The sequence below is a fragment of the Neoarius graeffei genome, chromosome 11 (genome assembly GCF_027579695.1).
Source record: "Neoarius graeffei isolate fNeoGra1 chromosome 11, fNeoGra1.pri, whole genome shotgun sequence".
In the NCBI taxonomy this organism is placed as follows: Eukaryota; Metazoa; Chordata; class Actinopteri; order Siluriformes; family Ariidae; genus Neoarius; species Neoarius graeffei.
The window spans coordinates 33,027,768-33,049,171 of record NC_083579.1 but is presented as its reverse complement, the minus strand read 5'-3'; the positions used below and the strand labels follow the sequence as shown (position 1 = coordinate 33,049,171).

Genomic DNA, 21,404 nt, shown 5'->3' with positions numbered 1-21,404 from the left:
TTCATCGCTCAGCAAGCAAGCGCCGCTATCAACAGGGCAATGAACATAGCGTGTCACTTCCTTCTCTGGGTGAAGTCTTACCAAATGACGATTGGAGTTTGAGGTCGTCCCCGTCGTCTCCTCGATAGCTCTTCTACATATAGAACACATAGCAGTGCATTTTTTCCCACTGCATGAGACGTCTGTACAGTATAAGTAAAGTGGACAATCCTCAGGGCTTCTCTCCAGGCATTTTAGCGCCATTAACGTTAGTTTGTTCCTGAACATGACGTATGAACAGGTGAATGTGCTTCTCTTGCACGAAATTAGTACAAAAATTAATGTAGATATAAATATCTTCTGGGCGGCACGGTGGTGTAGTGGTTAGCGCTGTCGCCTCACAGCAAGAAGGTCCTGGGTTCGAGCCCTGTGGCCGGCGAGGGCCTTTCTGTGTGGAGTTTGCATGTTCTCCCCGTGTCCGTGTGGGTTTCCTCCGGGTGCTCCGGTTTCCCCCACAGTCCAAAGACATGCAGGTTAGGTTAACTGGTGACTCTAAATTGAGCGTAGGTGTGAATGTGAGTGTGAATGGTTGTCTGTGTCTATGTTTCAGCCCTGTGATGACCTGGCGACTTGTCCAGGGTGTACCCCGCCTTTCGCCCGTAGTCAGCTGGGATAGGCTCCGGCTTGCCTGCGACCCTGTAGAAGGATAAAGCGGCTAGAGATAATGAGAAATATCTTCTGCCAAGTTGTTATGGCATGTTACAAAAAATCCAAGTTCTCGTCTCCAGTTTACGAGTCTGAGTCATCAGTGCTCAAGTCAAAGTCAAGTCATGAGTCCTGAAAATTAGGGCACGAGTTGAACTGTCCGAGTCCTGGACTAGAGCACTACAAGCCTGGTGTCATGGCAGCAGGTGGTCCTCAAATGAGCAATGCCAATCCCGGAGAGAGAAGCTTCTGGACACACTGACGTCCAGTCCTAACTTGGGGCTGTCCCAACAGCTCTACTTGTGAAAGTAGGAGGAGTTTCTCAGCAGGTTCAGGGTCAACCAAAAAGCCTGGGATGCAAAAGCCCAATGTTGTACATTTTTAAAGGTAAATTTTGGGATTTCTTTTTAACCTGAGCCACATTTTTCTATCTCTTGGGTCCATATATTTACAAGGGACAAAAATGATTGAAATCAGTTCAGTGGGGAGTTGGAGCACAATAAATGGCAACAACAAAATGCCCATACAGTGTGGGTCTCGGGGCAAACGTCCACATCAAACTAAACCACTTCTTTTAGCCAGTGACCGGCTCCTAATGTTAAGTGTCTGACAACATGGAAAGAATCCCACAGTAACTGGTGGTTTTTTTGGGGTGTTTTTTAGCAAGACATTTTTACCTTTCTCTTCTTCCAGTCTCTGACTGAACCGGTCTCTGGTTCGGGGCCAGTGCTTAGTTTGGAACCGGGTTTTCTGTTTCCACTGACAAAGAACTGGCTCTGGGGCCAGAAAAACCGGTTCCAGGCTAGCACCAACTCTCTGCTGGGCCAGAGGAAAGAACCGCTTACGTCAGCGGGGGGGCGGAGTTGTTAAGACCAGCAACAATAACAAGACCGCGAAAGATCGCCATTTTTAAGCGGCGAGAAGCAGCAGCTGTACAAACGCGAAGTCATCCATTATTATTATTGTTGTTGCTGTTGCTGCTGCTTCTTCCGTGTTGTTTTTGCTTCAATATTCGCGCCAAGGTTTATGCAAACGTAGCGACGTAACTGACGTATACAACAACGTAATTGACGTGGCTTCCCTTAGCACCGCGAGCTATGGAAAAGCAAACTGGTTCTCAGCTGGCTCGCAAGTTGAACGAGTTGTGAACCAGCACCAGCACTGGCCCTGAACCAGCCCTGGAACTGATTTGGTGGAAAAGGGGCATCAGTGATGGAGTCGCTGTTTTTCGGCGTTTTACAAAGAAGTCACACATAATTTATGAAGTCCCTTTCCAAAGTAATGTCTGAATATTTAGCTGATTGGCAAAATGGATGAGGCGTTTGAATTCGATGTCCGTTCCTGTTTGAGGCAGAGTATACTAACGAAGAGCTCTGAGACACTGAAGAGAGGATGAGGAAAGATGGAGAGGAGCACTCTGCACTCTTCTTTTATTTCGGATGCACAGATATTGGTGTAAAAACGGTCTGGTGTCAGGTCATATAATATGTAAGCATAACACGACTTTTTAAACACTTGCGCAACAATATAACCCAATTAACGTAACCTTGTTTATCAGTTATTCCATAATTTATGAATGCCAACAGCTGAAAAGTGGAAATGCCTATCTATAATTATTCTAGCCACAGTCACTGGATATGAGCAATCACATGCTCTGATTGAGCTGATAGCCTAGTAGTAGAGTAGCCATATACCATGAGTCGAGAAAAACAAAATGGCGGCGCGTGTTGCTGAACCAACCGAGGACAAAATAAAAATTCTAGTCGAAAACAAAGCAACAAAATATGGAGAAAAGTATTTGATGGCAAGATATATATAATTTTTTTCTCCCAAGAATTATTATTATAGCATTTTTCACAAATTGCTACTGTCATTTCACCAGTTTGTTTGCATTCTAAGCGGAAAGGATTTTGTCGGACGTTTTGTATAAAGGTTTTATTTATTAAATTTGCTAAAAAAAAAGCTGGTTTCTCAAAATCCAGTGAATGTGGATAGAATAAATCAGTAATTCCACTTGATCTTGTTGTACATTGCTTATAGCCAACTCGGTGCTATGCACCTCATCGGCTGTCAGCTCACGTATGACGAGATTGAGTGGAATTACTGTTAAATAATAACCTCGACTTCGTCTCGATCATTATTCACCTCGCATTCAGCGAATAATTGTTAAATAATTACATTTAATGTTATGAAACAAGTTAGTGCCTGTTCTCAGTTACCTTATAGCAGTTATATACAGCCATTCCCTCCCCAGACTCTCTTCGGAAACTCCTCTGCCCTGAAAATGTTGGAAAACCATCTCATCTCATCTCATTATCTCTAGCCACTTTATCCTGTCCTACAGGGTCGCAGGCAAGCTGGAGCCTATCCCAGCTGACTACGGGCGAAAGGCAGGGTACACCCTGGACAAGTCGCCAGGTCATCACAGGGCTGACACATAGACACAGACAACCATTCACACTCACATTCACACCTACGGTCAATTTAGAGTCACCAGTTAACCTAACCTGCATGTCTTTGGACTGTGGGGGAAACCGGAGCACCCGGAGGAAACCCACGCGGACACGGGGAGAACATGCAAACTCCGCACAGAAAGGCCCTCGCCGGCCACGGGGCTTGAACCCGGGCCTTCTTGCTGTGAGGCGACAGCGCTAACCTCTACACCACCATGCCGGCCTTTGGAAAACCAATGTTTTAAAAAAGTCCGTGATTTACACATGGGTATGATTTTGTTAAACTGTTCAGATGACCCACGTTCCCAAATCACCTTTTGTAAGATAAAGTCTGCATGAGTTGATAAATCTCCTTATCAACACCTCTGAGCCATTTTATAACCGATATGAATGAGTAGCTCAGTAATCATGTTGCCAGGGTTAGTGTGGATGTCCTGTGAGCTACTTTCTGATGCATAAAGTGGTCCAGGCAGCATTTTTCCTATAGGATGTTTTAATCTATAACAAGAGACACTTTGTTGCTTAGCAACCAGGCATTTGCTGTGGAACTACTTTATCGTGTCGTGAAAGGAAGAGATATTAAAGAGTATGTTCAGCTGTAGAGTTTGACTGCCCTCTGGTGGCCGCTGCAAGTCAGTACCTGTTTCCTCACTGGGTTTTTCTTGTGTGTAGGTGGAGATGGAGCAGAAGAGCAAGGGAACGGAGCAGGAGCAGGCGGGCCGGTGCGCTCAGCAGTGATGAGGGAGCGCTCCTTTCGCCTACGCCTTTCTCGGGTTAACAGTTGCACTTTGAACGATGGAAAACACTGAACTATGACGTTAAAATAAAGCGGACAGCGTGGGATTTTTGAGATGAGGATTTTTCGACATATTTAGTCGAGATGACTTTATGAAAAACTTGGAACTGGGACGAGTTACAAAACTCTGATTCAAACCGTAGTTTCAGGATAAACTAACCTTTCAAGACAAGCAAGTCCAGTTCTTTCTCAAAAGCAAAATATACACGTCGGACAGTATACAGTACTGTACAAAAATCTTGGCACCCTACCTATATATAGTTTTCGGTCTAAATTTAGATGCTCTTGAATGCATTAGGCTTAAAATTGAGCATGCAGGTTTATTCGTGGGGGGAAATCAATCAGTGTTCGATAACGTTTGTTTGTGTTTTAAAGTGCCATTCCACCATTGGCTGTATTCTTTGGCATAAAATACAATATATTTTGACAACATATATAAATGGTATCACTAGACAGAGAAATCTTTTAGCTTCAAAATGATATCTCAAACATAATTTTTTGACAACGACAAGTATATTAATTTTGTGACCAAAGTCACCTACCCTTTTAATTTCCGCGCGTGATGTCATTGGCAGGTTCCCCTTCTTGTGTACCGTGTGACGTGGCACATATTATCAGCAATGGCGGATAGAACGCGATAAAAATAATACCAATAAATCTAGCTAATACCAATAAATCTAGCTAACTGAAAGATTAACTCAAAATTTTTCGTAATTTTTTGGCCCCCATATACGAGGAGAAATGACTCTCTCACTTTGGGGGTTTCCTGGTCTAAAAATAGACCGACACGTGGTACACAAGAAGGGGAACCTGCCGATGACATCACGTTTCACTACCGCGCGGAAATTAAAAGGGTAGGTGACTTTGGTCACAAAATTAATATACTTGTCGTTGCCAAAAAATTATGTTTGATATATCATTCTGAAGCTAAAAGATTTCTCTGTCTAGTCATGTTGTCATAAAATATATTGTATTTTATGCCAAAGAATACATCCAATGGTGGAATGGCACTTTAAGTAACGGATCATATTTCCGATCAAACATCAGCGCTGTGTGGGATTTGACCTGCAGAAACAGAACAATTGTAGCAGCTTCTCCAAGAAGCCTGGATCAGCCTGCGAGCTAATTTCCTTAAATCACACAACAGCGTACCTAAGAGAATGTTTAAGCTCCAGTTATGATTTACTGCTTAATATATTCATTATTTTACACTTTAAAAAGGCTTTTTGTTTTTTAACTTGATAGGATTTCTGCCATCACATTTAAGTTAAAGATCTCCTAACTAACATATTTATTTACTTCATTAGATTGGGGGGGCATTCAGTATCATTCTGTTTGGGGGGGTCAGAGAATCCCCAAAACATAAACAGCTCTGTCCTGGAGACGTCACAAAATTGACAGCTGACGCTGAAGACTCCTTCCATAAACGTTAAATAAACATCGTGTCAACCAGTAAACACGTTTTTAAATCCGTTTATATTGGGCCCACCTGCTCCACAAAACGAGCTGCTATTACAGAAAATCAATCCACACCTTCTGACCAATCAGAACAGAGGATTCAGCAGCACCATGGTCTAAATTTCTGCATGAATAAACGGTATGTACCATAAACACATGCATTAATTAATGGGACTAAAAGGAAGTCCATGTAAATGAGCTGAAATTAAATTGGAGCGTGATTCCGCATGTTCCAAGTAGAGCTGAATGATACGAGAAAAAAAATCATAATCATGATTCTCAGTCATGTCTACAATATGCATATTGTATCACGATTTGGTATAAATACAGAGGTGATTATAGAAAATCGCGCATGCTGATTGGTCGAGAAATTCGGAGTATTTCTCGATAATCACCTCGAGCGACTCGGCAAAATAGCGACCAATCGCTTCATCACCGTAAGTGATGAAGAATTACAAATTATGAAAGAAAACACCGTTCCTAAAAGCACTAAAAATGCTACGAAGTTTGGTCTGAAACTATTCAAAGGTAAGGTGGATTTATGATTTATTTTATCCATTTCAAAACAAAGTATTTTATGTGACTCGGCGTAGATGAGTGACACAAGTCTGCGCCGCATCTTTATTATTATTATTATTATTATTATTATTTAATTATATATTTTTTAATAATCACCTGCATATTTATACTAAAATGATTATCCACCTCAAGCTCAGTGAATATCCGTGAATAAGAACCTCAACTTCGTCTTATTGTTCACGTCACCTTTGGCAAATAATTGTTCCATATAAGTTTTCCCACAAATTACTAGCAATACAGCAGTGTGAGATTAAAAATGTTAAACGATGATAAACATGTTAATTATTAATAAGCTAGTTTATAATAAACAGCCTTTATATATTCATGTGTTTATAAAAAAAAAAACTAAATTACAACCCTGATTCCAAAAAAGTTGGGACAAAGTACAAATTGTAAATAAAATCGGAATGCAATAATTTACAAATCTCAAAAACTGATATTGTGTTCACAATAGAACATAGACAACATATCAAATGTCGAAAGTGAGACATTTTGAAATTTCATGCCAAATATTGTCTCATTTGAAATTTCATGACAGCAACACATCTCAAAAAAGTTGGGACAGGGGCAATAAGAGGCTGGAAAAGTTAAAGGTACAAAAAAGGAACAGCTGGAGGACCAAATTGCAACTAATTAGGTCAATTGGCAATAGGTCATTAACATGACTGGGTATAAAAAGAACATCTTGGAGTGGCAGCGGCTCTCAGAAGTAAAGATGGGAAGAGGATCACCAATCCCCCTAATTCTGCGCCGACAAATAGTGGAGCAATATCAGAAAGGAGTTCGACAGTGTAAAATTGCAAAGAGTTTGAACATATCATCATCTACAGTGCATAATATCATCAAAAGATTCAGAGAATCTGGAAGAATCTCTGTGCGTAAGGGTCAAGGCCAGAAAACCATACTGGGTGCCCGTGATCTTCGGGCCCTTAGACGGCACTGCATCACATACAGGCATGCTTCTGTATTGGAAATCACAAAATGGACTCAGGAATATTTCCAGAGAACATTATCTGTGAACACAATTCACCGTGCCATCCGCCGTTGCCAGCTAAAACTCTATAGTTCAAAGAAGAAGCCGTATCTAAACATGATCCAGAAGCACAGACGTCTTCTCTGGGCCAAGGCTCATTTAAAATGGACTGTGGCAAAGTGGAAAACTGTTCTGTGGTCAGACGAATCAAAATTTGAAGTTCTTTATGGAAATCAGGGACGCCGTGTCATTCGGACTAAAGAGGAGAAGAACAACCCAAGTTGTTATCAGCGCTCAGTTCAGAAGCCTGCATCTCTGATGGTATGGAGTTGCATTAGTGCGTGTGGCATGGGCAGCTTACACATCTGGAAAGACACCATCAATGCTGAAAGGTATATCCAGGTTCTAGAGCAACATATGCTCCCATCCAGACGACGTCTCTTTCAGGGAAGACCTTGCATTTTCCAACATGACAATGCCAAACCACATACTGCATCAATTACAGCATCATGGCTGCGTAGAAGAAGGGTCCGGGTACTGAACTGGCCAGCCTGCAGTCCAGATCTTTCACCCATAGAAAACATTTGGCGCATCATAAAACGGAAGATACGACAAAAAAGACCTAAGACAGTTGAGCAACTAGAATCCTACATTAGACAAGAATGGGTTAACATTCCTATCCCTAAACTTGAGCAACTTGTCTCCTCAGTCCCCAGACGTTTACAGACTGTTGTAAAGAGAAAAGGGGATGTCTCACAGTGGTAAACATGGCCTTGTCCCAACTTTTTTGAGATGTGTTGTTGCCATGAAATTTAAAATCACCTAATTTTTCTCTTTAAATGATACATTTTCTCAGTTTAAACATTTGATATGTCATCTATGTTCTATTCTGAATAAAATATGGAATTTTGAAACTTCCACATCATTGCATTCCGTTTTTATTTACAATTTGTACTTTGTCCCAACTTTTTGGGAATCGGGATTGTAAAATGAATATTGAAAGAGAAAGTGTAATCTGTAATAATTTTACACACCAGCTGCTTCTAGCCAGTTTATGTTTATTTTTTAAAAAATGAATAAAAAGATATAATGTACACAGCACCTCCAAAACACACACTGTGACAATTTATCATGTGGATGTTATGTCGTCGTACGGCCCAGCCCTGAACCCGAACCCGAGTGCTCTGAGCGGTCACGGCTTCTTCCAGTTAGTTTGGAAGTTAGTTCAGAGAATTTATCCATTTTTTATATAGTAATATTGTCTTCTGTAATATTTGTAATTATTTTTGTAATCACAATTTTGATCGTGTTACATAAAGGTTCCCTGATAAAGTGTTACTGAATTTCTTTACATGCTCCCCAGATGTTGGTACAGTACTGTATGAATTACAGGAAAAAAAAAACAGCTGTATGATTGAGCTTCACTTTGTGCTGGGAAGATTTAACTCTTTTAACTAATCCAGTACTTACCAGTACAAGCGTCTAATGGGTTTTTTTGTTTTGTTTTTTCTTTTTTGGAACAATGCTGATATTTCCATCCAAGATTCACTTGTGGATTTTAATACAAGATTCTTTAACATTCAGCAGTGAAACGGTTTGCTCTGGAGAAGCAGTGAGGAAATGGAGGAAAGAGGGATGAAATCTGCACAAAAAAATGGGGGAAAAAGAAATCAGGTTAAACTTGAATTCCAGTGTGACCTCACTATGAATGTGCATTTTTTTTTAAATCTAACGTTTTTTAGTTTTCAGTCTGTCTTTGAGATTTACACAAGGTGTCATGGATGCATTAGGCCATCCTTAAAAAAAAATCAGTTTCCTGTCCACCGGGTGAGCAAAAAAATTTTCACTCGGGAGGGAGGGATTTTTTTATTATATATGGATGGATAAGAAATCGCAATGCTGTGTTTGCTTTTTCTTTCAGTACTTTTTTATTACAAAAGCAGACACATTTAATAAAAAATGACAGTTTAATCAACTGAAACTTGTACAAAAACTTTAAGTTAGCATTTTAAATGCTGACTGCAACATTTGCAAAACTTTTACAAAGGTACTTAAAATGCCCGACACACGGACTTTTTGTAGTTCTAAATCGAGCGTTAGGCCTAGTTCGGATGAAATTACACTATTAAAATGATCACTGAATGATTTGTTTTTCTGAATCTTTACTATTTTGTTGTTCGCTAGAATACCATTTTGCGATTTCACACTTAAGCAAATGTTTGAAAACTCCGGATCTCCTTCCTTCATGGTGGCTGCCTTTTTTTTGTGCCGCACGGCGCATGCGCAGAGCTGATTCAGTTCAGAGTGCGCGCGCACTCGGCGGAGGCAGTAGTGTGTCGGAGGGAACAGAAGCAGAGATGACGCTTATTTAGTCTCCGGTAAACCAGTCTTCTCTCGTTCAGTTACGTGCTGGCATCAAAAGACACCGTTGGCTGTAAATGAAGCCAAACTGAGTGGTTGGAGTGTATTTTCATACACAAATGGAGAAATGTTGGCTGAGTGTGTAATTGTGTAGCCCCACTGCAGACCGTTGTCGTTGTTAATTCATAGCATGCTCAGCTGCGTGAATGTGTCCTGCACCGAAAATAAGAGATTTACAAGCCAGGAACGCCTCATGATGCAATACGCAAGAAAAGAAAGAAGATTTACTGCCATTTTACTTTGTATTTGAGTAAAGTGAATAAATAAATGGTCTGTGGAAAATGCATTTAATCCTGGGAACTGCGTGCACAGGAGTTTATTTTGTGTTCACTCACCCCGGCTGGCTACTTATTTGTCATGGCTGGCTAGTATGAGCCTTAGTGGAAAGCCCTGGGAATGCGTAATGTCAAGTTCGATTTTAGATTTACGAACCCGAAAAAAATGTCGAAAAACCGGCGTTAAAAAAAAATGTCAACCGCACAAACGTCACTCACCCGGCCGGTGGACCGGAAACAGAACATTTTTTAATAATGGCCTTATAATTTCTTTAAATCCGGACAATGATCCATGTAAAGCACTTCTTTTCAGGGTTGGGAAATCCAGCCTTTTTGGAAAAGTATGAATATTCTTTTATTGGACTAAGATCCAAAATTTCCCATTTGACTTTACATTCCCTTATTTTCACGCTCCACAGTTCAGGTTTTTTTGATGATGCACTTCATGAACTTTTTGAAAAGAAATCTGCCCAGAAAACTCCTTCAGAAAAGACCTGGATCGTTTACGTTGTACAACAGAGAAAAAGTACAGTGTGGTGTTCATGAATAAACAGAAAATTGTAATCGATTCGATTTCATCGCATATCTTAAGTCTATTTGAAAGTTTTATTTGTGATAATTAAGGCGCATTTGTAAACGGTGAACACACTGGATGTTTTCTCAGATCACCCTAAGCATATGCAGACTGTTGCACTCGGATGTAATATGTATATAGATGAGTACACTAACACACAATTCAGGTGAATTAGCTGAGGCGTGAGCCTCGATTCTGAAAACACTGTTTACATGAACGTCATTTAAATACACCGGATTCGTTTTCCTGATCTTTTATTTTTACCCATTCATTCAAAAGTGGTGATATTTTTGTAAGTTGGGGAAATCAGGCTGAAATTATTGTCTTATTCTTGCTGCGGCGTCGCTTTGTTGTAATTCGTTCTACCTTCATTTCTTTCTCATGTATTGTCAGTGCTGATATTGCGGGGGGAAAAATCTACTGTATTATTATTTGTTAATATAGTGTAACTAATGGTGGTTTTTTTCTTTCTTTTTTTTTTACTAACAACTATAAGGTTTGAAATCTCTGGGAGTATTGCACTATTAGACTTTTTTTTTTTTTTTTAATGACGATTTTTAAGGTACAGTGTTTGCACAGTATGACCAGCATGCAAGGGTTCTGCACCCCCCTCCCCAAACTGTTTATTTTTATTTATATATTTTTTTATTTTTATATTATCCAAATCTCAGATTTTATTTAGTTATTTTTCTTTCTGAAGTGGGTGGGGTTTTTCTTTTTTTTTTCTCTCCCTTCCCCAATTGGTCAAAATTTCAATTTTGAGATCATTCCTACCCTGTCATTGCTTCTTGCCTTAAGTTCGACACAAAATTTTTTTATTATCGCAGAGGTGGTGAAAATGATGATGATAATAAAGTGTTTAGAAGCTGGAAATACTTTTTTTTTTTTTTAATTAAAATTAAACTGTCAAGAACAAAACAAGCTTTTTGTTTCATATACTGTAACTGTGCAGTTGTACTAATGATTATACTGTCATTGTACAAATTTGGTTAATTGTGTGTCTGCTGATTCACTCACTCACGTTCGTAAAATGAGAGAATGTTCAGACTTTTCTGGTGATGGTGCAAGTGTTTTCTAGTTCAGAGCTGATTTTTGATAAACTCTGATAACTGAATGCGTGGCTTTTTTGACATTTTGCTCTTGCAGGCTATGGTTATCTCTCAAAGATTTTATTTCAGACCGCTTTTTTTTCCTAATAAAAGAAAAATGGGCAAAAATAAACCAGTGGTCTGAGACTTGTAGACAGGAATGATGCTTTTGTGTATCCAGGAATCATGTTCTGATTTCGAAAAAGTCAAGAAACGTCAAAGGAAGACTTGAGATGCTAAGATTCTTAATCAGTTGTATTGTGAGCATATGTTCTCCAGCATGAAGCGCAGTTATTTCCAGACCCCATTCCCAGGTCCTTTACTGCAACAGTATTTTCTTGTTAATACGTTACAGGTATATTGAATTGTGTAAATGGAGAGAAGTTACAAGACTGAGAGAAGAGGGGGAATGTAGGAAAGGGATATCGTAAGTAAATAGTGCATCTGTGATTTATATATATATATACACTACCGTTCAAAAGTTTGGGGTCACTTTGAAATGTCCTTATTTTTGAAAGAAAAGCACTGTTCTTTTCAATGAAGATCACTTTAAACTAATCAGAAATCCACTCTATACATTGCTAATGTGGTAAATGACTATTCTAGCTGCAAATGTCTGGTTTTTGGTGCAATATCTCCATAGGTGTATAGAGGCCCATTTCCAGCAACTCTCACTCCAGTGTTCTAATGGTACAATGTGTTTGCTCATTGCCTCAGAAGGCTAATGGATGATTAGAAAACCCTTGTACAATCATGTTAGCACAGCTGAAAACAGTTGAGCTCTTTAGAGAAGCTATAAAACTGACCTTCCTTTGAGCAGATTGACTTTCTGGAGCATCACATTTGTGGGGTCGATTAAATGCTCAAAATGGCCAGAAAAATGTCTCGACTATATTTTCTATTCATTTTACAACTTATGGTGGGAAATAAAAGTGTGACTTTTCATGGAAAACACAAAATTGTCTGGGTGACCCCAAACTTTTGAACGGTAGTATTTATTTATTTATTTATTTATTTTAAAATTAGTAATAATGTATAAACTGTGGATGTGACCCAGTATCAAAAAACATTAGAACACACATTGTTCATTTTGAATAAACACATGCGAATGAATAGGAGGCGTACTAGAGGCGTACACTGGACTGGGTCTGACGCAGGTCTGATATCAAGCTCATTCCTTCATCCTTAGTAAGTGTCTGATCAGGGTCATAGTGGTTTAAATTAAGCTACTAGACACTTATTTTAGGAAATGATGAACTAAATTGTCCGTCCCTGGGATATATTCTAACCAATCAAAAATAAAACTGCATGAGTGCGATTATAAAATCAGTCCTGTACATACAGTGAGGCAAAAAAGTATTTAGTCAGCCACCAATTGTGCAAGTTCTCCCACTTAAAAAGATGAGAGAGGCCTGTAATTTTCATCATAGGTACACTTCAACTATGAGAGACAGAATGGGGGGAAAGAATCCAGGAAATCACATTGTAGGATTTTTAATGAATTAATTGGTAAATTCCTCGGTAAAATAAGTACCGTATTTTCTGGACTATAAGCCGCTACTTTTTTTCTAGGTTTTGAACCATGCGGTTTATACAAAGGTGCGGCTATTCTGTGGATTTTTCTTCCACCGCTAGGGGCGCTCTAACCGGAAGTAGAATCAAAAATAAGATAGACGAAAAATCAATGCAAAGAAGAATTAGCAGATCTTTAGCAGATAGAACATGCACGACAAATTACTAACTGGTAATTATTTTCAAATCCAGCGAAGATGATTAAAGTGACTTGTGGTTTCAAACACAGGAGAAATGAAGGTAAATAAATACCGGTTATTTTCTCTTGGTTCTGTTCTGTTTTAATCAGCAAAGTTGCTGCCGTGTTAAAAGGCACTGTTCGGAAAGAATCTATTCAGGTACATACATGTACATTTACAGTACAAAATCGTTCTGTACATGCAGTAAATATCTAATTTTTCACCATAGATATCTGCGGCTTATAGCCCGGTGCGGCTTGTATATCTTCTTTTTTTTAATTTTTTTTTTTTAAATAGAGCGGATGCGGCTTATATACAGGTGCGCTCTATAGTCCAGAAAATATGGTATTTGGTCACCTACAAACAAGCAAGATTTCTGGCTCTCACAGACCTGTAACTTCTTCTTTAAGAGGCTCCTCTGTCCTCCACTCGTTACCTGTATTAATGGCACCTGTTTGAACTCGTTATCAGTATAAAAGACACCTGTCCACAACCTCAAACAGTCACACTCCAAACTCCACTATGGCCAAGACCAAAGAGCTGTCAAAGGACACCAGAAACAAAATTGTAGACCTGCACCAGGCTGGGGAGACTGAATCTGCAATAGGTAAGCAGCTTGGTGTGAAGAAATCAACTGTGGGAGCAATTATTAGAAAATGGAAGCCATACAAGACCACTGATAATCTCCCTTGATCTGGGGCTCCACGCAAGATCTCACCCCGTGGGGTCAAAATGATCACAAGAACGGTGAGCAAAAATCCCAGAACCACACGGGGGGACCTAGTGAATGACCTGCAGAGAGCTGGGACCAAAGTAACAAAGGCTACCATCAGTAACACACTACGCCACCAGGGACTCAAATCCTGCAGTGCCAGACGTGTCCCCCTGCTTAAGCCAGTACATGTCCAGGCCCATCTGAAGTTTGCTAGAGAGCATTTGGATGATCCAGAAGAGGATTGGGAGAATGTCATATGGTCAGATGAAACCAAAATAGAACTTTTTGGTAAAAACTCAACTTGTCGTGTTTGGAGGAGAAAGAATGCTGAGTTGCACCCAAAGAACACCATACCTACTGTGAAGCATGGGGGTGGAAACATCATGCTTTGGGGCTGTTTTTCTGCAAAGGGACCAGGACGACTGATCTGTGTAAAGGAAAGAATGAATGGGGCCATGTATCGTGAGATTTTGAGTGAAAACCTCCTTCCATCAGCAAGGGCATTGAAGATGAAACGTGGCTGGGTCTTTCAGCATGACACTGATCCCAAACACACCGCCCGGGCAACGAAGGAGTGGCTTCGTAAGAAGCATTTCAAGGTCCTGGAGTGGCCTAGCCAGTCTCCAGATCTCAACCCCATAGAAAATCTTTGGAGGGAGTTGAAAGTCCGTGTTGTCCAGCGACAGCCCCAAAACATCACTGCTCTAGAGGAGATCTGCATGGAGGAATGGGCCAAAATACCAGCAACAGTGTGTGAAAACCTTGTGAAGACTTACAGAAAACGTTTGACCTCTGTCATTGCCAACAAAGGGTATATAACAAAGTATTGAGATGAACTTTTGTTATTGACCAAATACTTATTTTCCACCATAATTTGCAAATAAATTCTTTAAAAATCAGACAATGTGATTTTCTGGATTTTTTTTCTCATTCTGTCTCTCATAGTTGAAGTGTACCTATGATGAAAATTACAGGCCTCTCTCATCTTTTTAAGTGGGAGAACTTGCACAATTGGTGACTGACTAAATACTTTTTTTGCCCCACTGTATCTTTAGCTGAGGTTGATTATGAACTGAAATGATTTAGCGATGAAGTTGAGGAACCATCAGAGCCACAACTCGCACACCCTTCTGACTATGATGATGATATTTCTATAAAATTTCCTGGTGTTTTTCAGTATTTCCAGCAGCAAAGTCTTTTGTTTAAATGTGAGGGGGGGAGTCCCTTCAGGTTTCGACCACACCCAGTTTGGATTTAAAACCAAATAGAGGTACAGATAAAGACAAAGAGAGTGAGGCATTGCATTACACACCTAATGTACAGCTTTAGTGATGCTTTTTGCCTGGCGCTTTGGTACTTTCCTGTTGAACTTTTTTCCATCAAGCTAAAGAATGCAGACTTGAGGCTTAATTAGCAGACACAAATGAACATAAAAACCCTTAGTAAAAGCAATAATAATTAAAGGAGCCGTGATGAAACCAGAGCAGAATCCCCTGCTCTGATGAGTTATGTTAACCAGACTAAAGAATTAGAGCGATTCCAATTTTCATTTCTGAGGCAACGTGACTCACTCGGAGCGTTTTAATTCCCTTAGTCCCTCTGTAGTTTAAAAAAAAGTTCCGTCAATCCTATTAATTCCCATTTTGGCTTTCAGACAGAGTGTCAGTGCATCTTATTCAGCAGTCCTTCGAAGCGGTTCGATGCTGAATAGCTTTCCGGGCCTGAGCAGAGAACCAGCTTTACCCTTCAAGTCTTTTGAAGATTTTGTTTCACTAGGGAGACGTCTCCATCGAAAAGATCCTGTCTTCTTTCCCTCCTTCGTAAAAGAGGCCAGTGTACTTTTTATACATTAGGGTCAAGCTGCTAAAACTGGCCGGTTGAGAAGAGGACGCTGTATTACATCTTATTACAGCTTCGTTTCAGGGGTTTTCAAAATAGGACCACAATTTTTTGGGAATTAAACTCATATAGCCGTGGAGAAAAATGCTTCATTTAGTCATAGTTTACTTGCTGAGCCACTACCTTACTTAAAATGGGCCAAAACCAACTGACATCCACAGGAGGGCAGCATTTCACAATACATGACTACTTTCCCTGTAGTCCAGGATGAGATTTACAGGCATCTTTATAGAATTTTGCTTTTAATTTTAGTATATAAATTAAAACTACCCCCTCTCCCATCACAAAGCATATAACATTTCAGTGTTTGGGTGAACCCCATGCTGATGTCCTGTGTATATATACCCAGGAGGTTAAAGGTGCAGTCAGCAATTTTGGTGGACGTTAGTTAGCTAAAGCTCAAGATCCGGGTACAGCCCCCTCCCCCGTGTTCACTCGAAAGCTACACCCTGAAAAATGCATCATGATTTCCAGGCACCTGGGCATCATTGTGATTACGAGTGCAGCTCAAACAATTTAGAATATCATGGAAAAAGTTCAATATTTTCCCATCAGTTATAAGAAAATGAAAATTTAATATATTCTGTACATGTAAGCTAAAACGTTTCAGGCATTTTTTCTATTTCAATTTTGATAATTATGGTCTACAGCACAAAAAAACCCACAATATTTCATTTTGAGTTTGAGTAAAACGGTATAAATACAGTGTACCTCTCAGTCTAGTTCAGTACACACAACCACAATCATGGGGAAGACTACTGACTTGACAGTTGTCCAGAAGATGATCATCGACAACCCCCACAAGGAGGGTAAGCCACAGAAGGTCACTGCTGAAAAGGCTGGCTGGAAAAGGTGCACAAGCAACAGGGATGACTGCAGCCTTTAGAGGATTGCCAAGAAAAGTTGATTCAAGAACTTGGGAGAGCTTCACATGGAGTGGACTGAGGCTGGTGTCAGAGCATCAAGAGCCACCACACAACGACATCTTCAGGAAAGGGGTGACAACTGTCTCACTCCTAATATCAAGCCACTCCTGAACCAGGGACAACGGCAGAAGCGTCTTACCTGGGCTAAGGTGAGAAAGAACTGGATGGTTGCTCAGTGGTCCAAAGCCCTCTTTTCAGATGAAAGTAAATTTTGCATTTCATTTGTAAATCAAGGTCCTAGAGTCTGGAAGTTTCTGCAATCTGTGATGATTTGGGGTGCCATGTCATCTCCTGGTGTTGGTCCACTGTGTTTTATCAAGTCCAAAGTCCACACAACCATCTACCAGGAGATTTTAGAGCAATTCATGTTTCCATCTGCTGACAAGCTTTGTGGAGATGCTGATTTCCTTTTCCAGCAGGACTTAGTTTTGGCACTGTGGGCAGGCGCTATTACCAAATGGTTTGCTGACCATGATATTACTGTGCTTGATTGGCCAGCCAACTCGCCTGACCTGAATTCCCTAGAGACTCTATGGGGTATTGTCAAGAGGAAGATGAGAAACACCCGACCCAAAAATACAGACGAGCTGAAGGCTACTATCAAAGCCACCTGGGCTTCAGTAACACCTCAGCAGTGCCACAGGCTGATCGCCTCCATGCCACACCGCATTGATGCAGTAATTCATGGTAAAGGAGCCCCAACCGAGTATTGTGTGTATAAATGAGCATACTTTTCAGAAGTTGGACATTCCTGTATTGTAAATCCTTTTTATTTGATCTTAGGAGATATTCTAATAATCTGAGATACTGGATTTCTGATTTTCATGAGCTATAAGCCATAGTCATCAAAATTAACACAAAGGCTTGAAATATTTCACTTTGCATGCAATGAATATATAATATATAGAAGTTCACCGTTTGGAGGTAAATTACGGGGGGGGGGGGACTTTCATGATCTTCTAATTGTTTGAGATGCTCTAGTATATGATTGGTGGTGTGTCATATAAAACAAACATCTTGACTACTCGGAGTAGATATAGTGGTCAAATGGGTAGCATTATAGTCTGTTCTGACCTAAATATCAGTATTGTGAACGTTTTTGGTATTTTGTGCAGGTTCTAGTGGTCTACTGGATAATTAGCATGAATGTGTGATAAATAAATAAAGCAGGTATTTTGCACTGTTGCTTTATTTAAACTTCTTGTATTTTTACCTTGTATGGGTTTACCTGTTACCAAAATGGCCTGCGTTTCCCAAAAGCATCGCAGCACAAAGAGCATCATTAAATGGTAGCGCGAGCAGCACAATGAACACCCTCTCTCTCTCTCTCCTAGTTAAGATGTTCTTTACATTAAGAAGCTTTTAGGAAACCCACCCATGATGAGTTAAATAATTATAACACTCAAATAGTGCGCTCAATTCACTTTAACGTGTGACGTATAGAAAGATAATAACGATTGACAAATGACAGCTGTAATGTGCAGGTGTTAAAAACAATGAAGATATCATGATAGAGCTGTCTTTTTTCAGTACTTTTTAACCCACAGGCTGTTTTTTTTTCTGTCTCATAAAGTTACTAAGGCACAAGAAAAACAAAACACAAAATATATATATAGCTGCAGGCGGCAAGGAAGGGCCTGAGCACTTCCCGTATACCAAATCTGGGATGAATCCAACAAACTGCCTAGAACTAGAACGTCAAAACGCACAAAACCAAAAATAACTCCCTTCCTGTTGAGTCTGGTTAATACAATGTACATTACAATTTGTTCATCTTGGGGCACCCTGCACACCTACCAAATTTGATATGGATAGGTGAAACTATACCAGGCAAAAGTCTCAATGACATGTGGGGGCACTATAGAGTCCCCTGGACACACCTGGGGCCAAGCCTCTATCCCTGAGTAGCAGTGGCCAGGACTGATGTGTGTACCAAATTTCATGAGTTTTTGCCCATGGGAACCACTGCAAAAATGGCCAAGTCTTGAAGAAGAAGGATTCTTAGGAAAACAATAGGGTCTTGCACCTCAGTGCAGTGCCCTCTGGTGGACACCAGAGGCCACGCACCTCTGGTGCTCGGGGCCCTAACAAATAATAAATAAATAAAATAAAATAAAACCACCACCACCCCACCCCGCCCCACACATTACTGAGAAACTGCAAAAAAAAAACATGAACAACTGACCTGAAGATGGGGGACAAGTTACAGCTTTACCTCTGACTGTTACAAAGCACTGACACTGGAGACTCCTTCCATAAATGTTACAGAAACATTTTACAGAAAATGATTCCAAATTTTTAACCTGTACATGAATGAGCTGTTACTATAGAAACGAGCACAGTAATATAAACCTGAATCTGCAATTAAAACTGAAATGTCTGCTTGTTCTTTGTGCGTCTCTCTTTATCTCCCATTCTTTTCTTTACAGAGTTATTATTCTAGACAGGCTTGAACAAATGTAGTGCACGTCTTCTTTTTTTTTTTTTGGAGTAAGTGTTTTGACCTTGAGTGAAATTAAAGCTCTTATTCAGCAGGTTGACAGTTTTAGTGCAACTGTGTATGTGTCGAAATCAAGAGACAGAATTATTACTCCAGTGAAAGGATATTTGTGGAACGTACCTCGAGGTATTCCCAAATGTACACTGCTCTCTTAAAGATTTTTAATAAAACATATATGGTGTGTAAATATAGCGTTTATGATGGCCTTTTACTTCAGCAGATCATAAAGCGTCTGTTAGTAATAAAAACATGCTACACAATGAAGACTAGTGAAATAGGAATTGTATTTGCAAATTATATCCAGCAGATGGCGCTTAAACGAGACACGAAAAGAGAAGGAACAGATACGAACTGTTGGTTTTGATGCTTATGTTGGCTTTCGTTTCTGCAGGCGTTTCATAATTAGATGGAATACATCTTGGCTCGACATGACGTTAGTGAGGAATCAGAAGGCTCTTGTTCAGTGTGGTAGCCCACAACTCCTACACATGGCTTGAGATTTTAAGACGCTATGTTTTAGCTGTCTGGTTTGCCACAAGTCTGTTACACACGTGGTGCTGATTTAGAGAGCAGTGATGCAGGTTGCAGCAATTCCAAGTTGGTGAGAATGAGAAGGCGAACATGCAGACGTACCATGACTAAACTAAACATGTGTTACGATGTCACGTCAAAGCCATCCGTTTTTCTCTCTGCCCATCTGCTTATCTGCCTTTCCGTCTGTCCATTTGCTCTTTGTCTGGTCGCGCTGTTTGTGAAGGTCACAGAAAGGCGGCCAAAATCACTCCACTGACCAATTGGGTTGGAGAACTGAAGTCGCCCATGGATCAAAGATTGAGGTGTATGCTGCCAGTTTTTGAACCTCCTTGAACATTTTTTAAAAAAAATCAAATAATCCAAGTTTAAATACTCTAAAAGTCGAATAACCGAGAAACATTACGATTGAAATATTATTTTATTGGAACGATCTAGATCTAATCAGAACAGCCAGAACTCCATCACTCTAATCAGCTACCTGTTGTATATTATAATTAATCTGAGTAGGAGGAAGTGTGTCCAAACTTTTGCCTGGGACTGTAGCCACATATTTGTTTCACAGTTAATGCTAGTGTTGTACAAATCATTTATCTGTAGATTTAAAGAGATAAATATATATACAGTATATATATACACACACTGTATATAATATACTTCCCTCTCACCCCCCCTGATGGTGGTGGTGTGTGTCTTCCTCAAGCTTGGGTCCTTTAACCGAGGCCTGGGAATTTGAGGGTTCTGCTCAGTATCTTGGCTGTTCCTAGGACTTCATTCTTCTGAACAGAGACCTCATATGTTGTACCTGGAATCTGTTGGAGCCACTCTCTCAGTTTGGGGGTCACAGCCCCTAATGCTCCTCTCACCACTGGGACCACTTTGGACTTTACCTTCTACATCTGTTCCAGTTGTTCTTTCATATTTTATATAAGCTATCATTGCTGTGTTCGGACACACCTCCTAATCCAATGTTTTTTCTTTATTTTTATTAATTAAAAGACAATTCATGGCTTAAAATGATGGATTTTGTGTCTCTTTACTTAGTTGAGCGGTTCTTGATATGCAGTGGTGCTTGAAAATTTGTGAACCCTTGAGAATTTTCTATATTTCTGCATAAATATGAGCTAAAGCATCATCAGATTTTCACACAAGTCCGAAAAGTAGATAAAGCGAACCCAGTTAAACAAATGAGACAAAAATATTATACTTGGTCATTTATTTATTGAGGAAAATGATCCAATATTGCATGTCTGTGAGTGGCAAAAAGTATGTGAACCTCGAGGATTAGCAGTTAATTTGTTTTCAATCAATGGGATGACAATCAGGTGTGAGTGGGCACCCTGTTTTATTTAAAGAACAGGGATCTATCAAAGTCTGATCTTCACAACACGTTTGTGGAAGTGTATCATGGCACGAACAAAGGAGATTTCTGAGGACCTCAGAAAAAGCGTTGTTGCTCATCAGGCTGGAAAAGGTTACAAAACCATCTCTAAAGAGTTTGGACTCCACCAATCCACAGTCAGACAGACTGTGTACAAACGGAGGAAATTCAAGACCATTGTTACCCCCCGCAGGAGTGGTCGACCAACAAAGATCACTCCAAGAGCAAGGCGTGTAATAGTCGGCAAGGTCACAAAGGACCCCAGGGTAACTTCTAAGCAACTGAAGGCCTCTCTCACATTGGCTAATGTTAATGTTCATGAGTCCACCATCAGGAGAACACTGAACAACAATGGTGTGCATGGCAGGGTTGCAAGGAGAAAGCCACTGCTCTCCAAAAA

At 40.0% G+C, this 21,404-nt stretch overlaps 1 protein-coding gene across 9 annotated transcripts in view; it reads left to right on the top strand.

Annotated features, from left to right (window-relative positions):
• ston2 (stonin 2) overlaps positions 1 to 4,387 on the top strand; it is a 176,363-nt gene extending 171,976 nt beyond the window's left edge. For all 9 annotated transcript variants that reach the window (XM_060933719.1, XM_060933721.1, XM_060933723.1 and 6 more), the window contains one exon: positions 3,810 to 4,387. In XM_060933719.1, coding sequence (XP_060789702.1) covers positions 3,810 to 3,875 — 66 coding nt within the window. In that variant the 3' untranslated portion in view covers positions 3,876 to 4,387. The remainder of the gene's footprint in view (positions 1 to 3,809) is intronic.
• Positions 4,388 to 21,404: the final 17,017 nt, after the last annotated feature.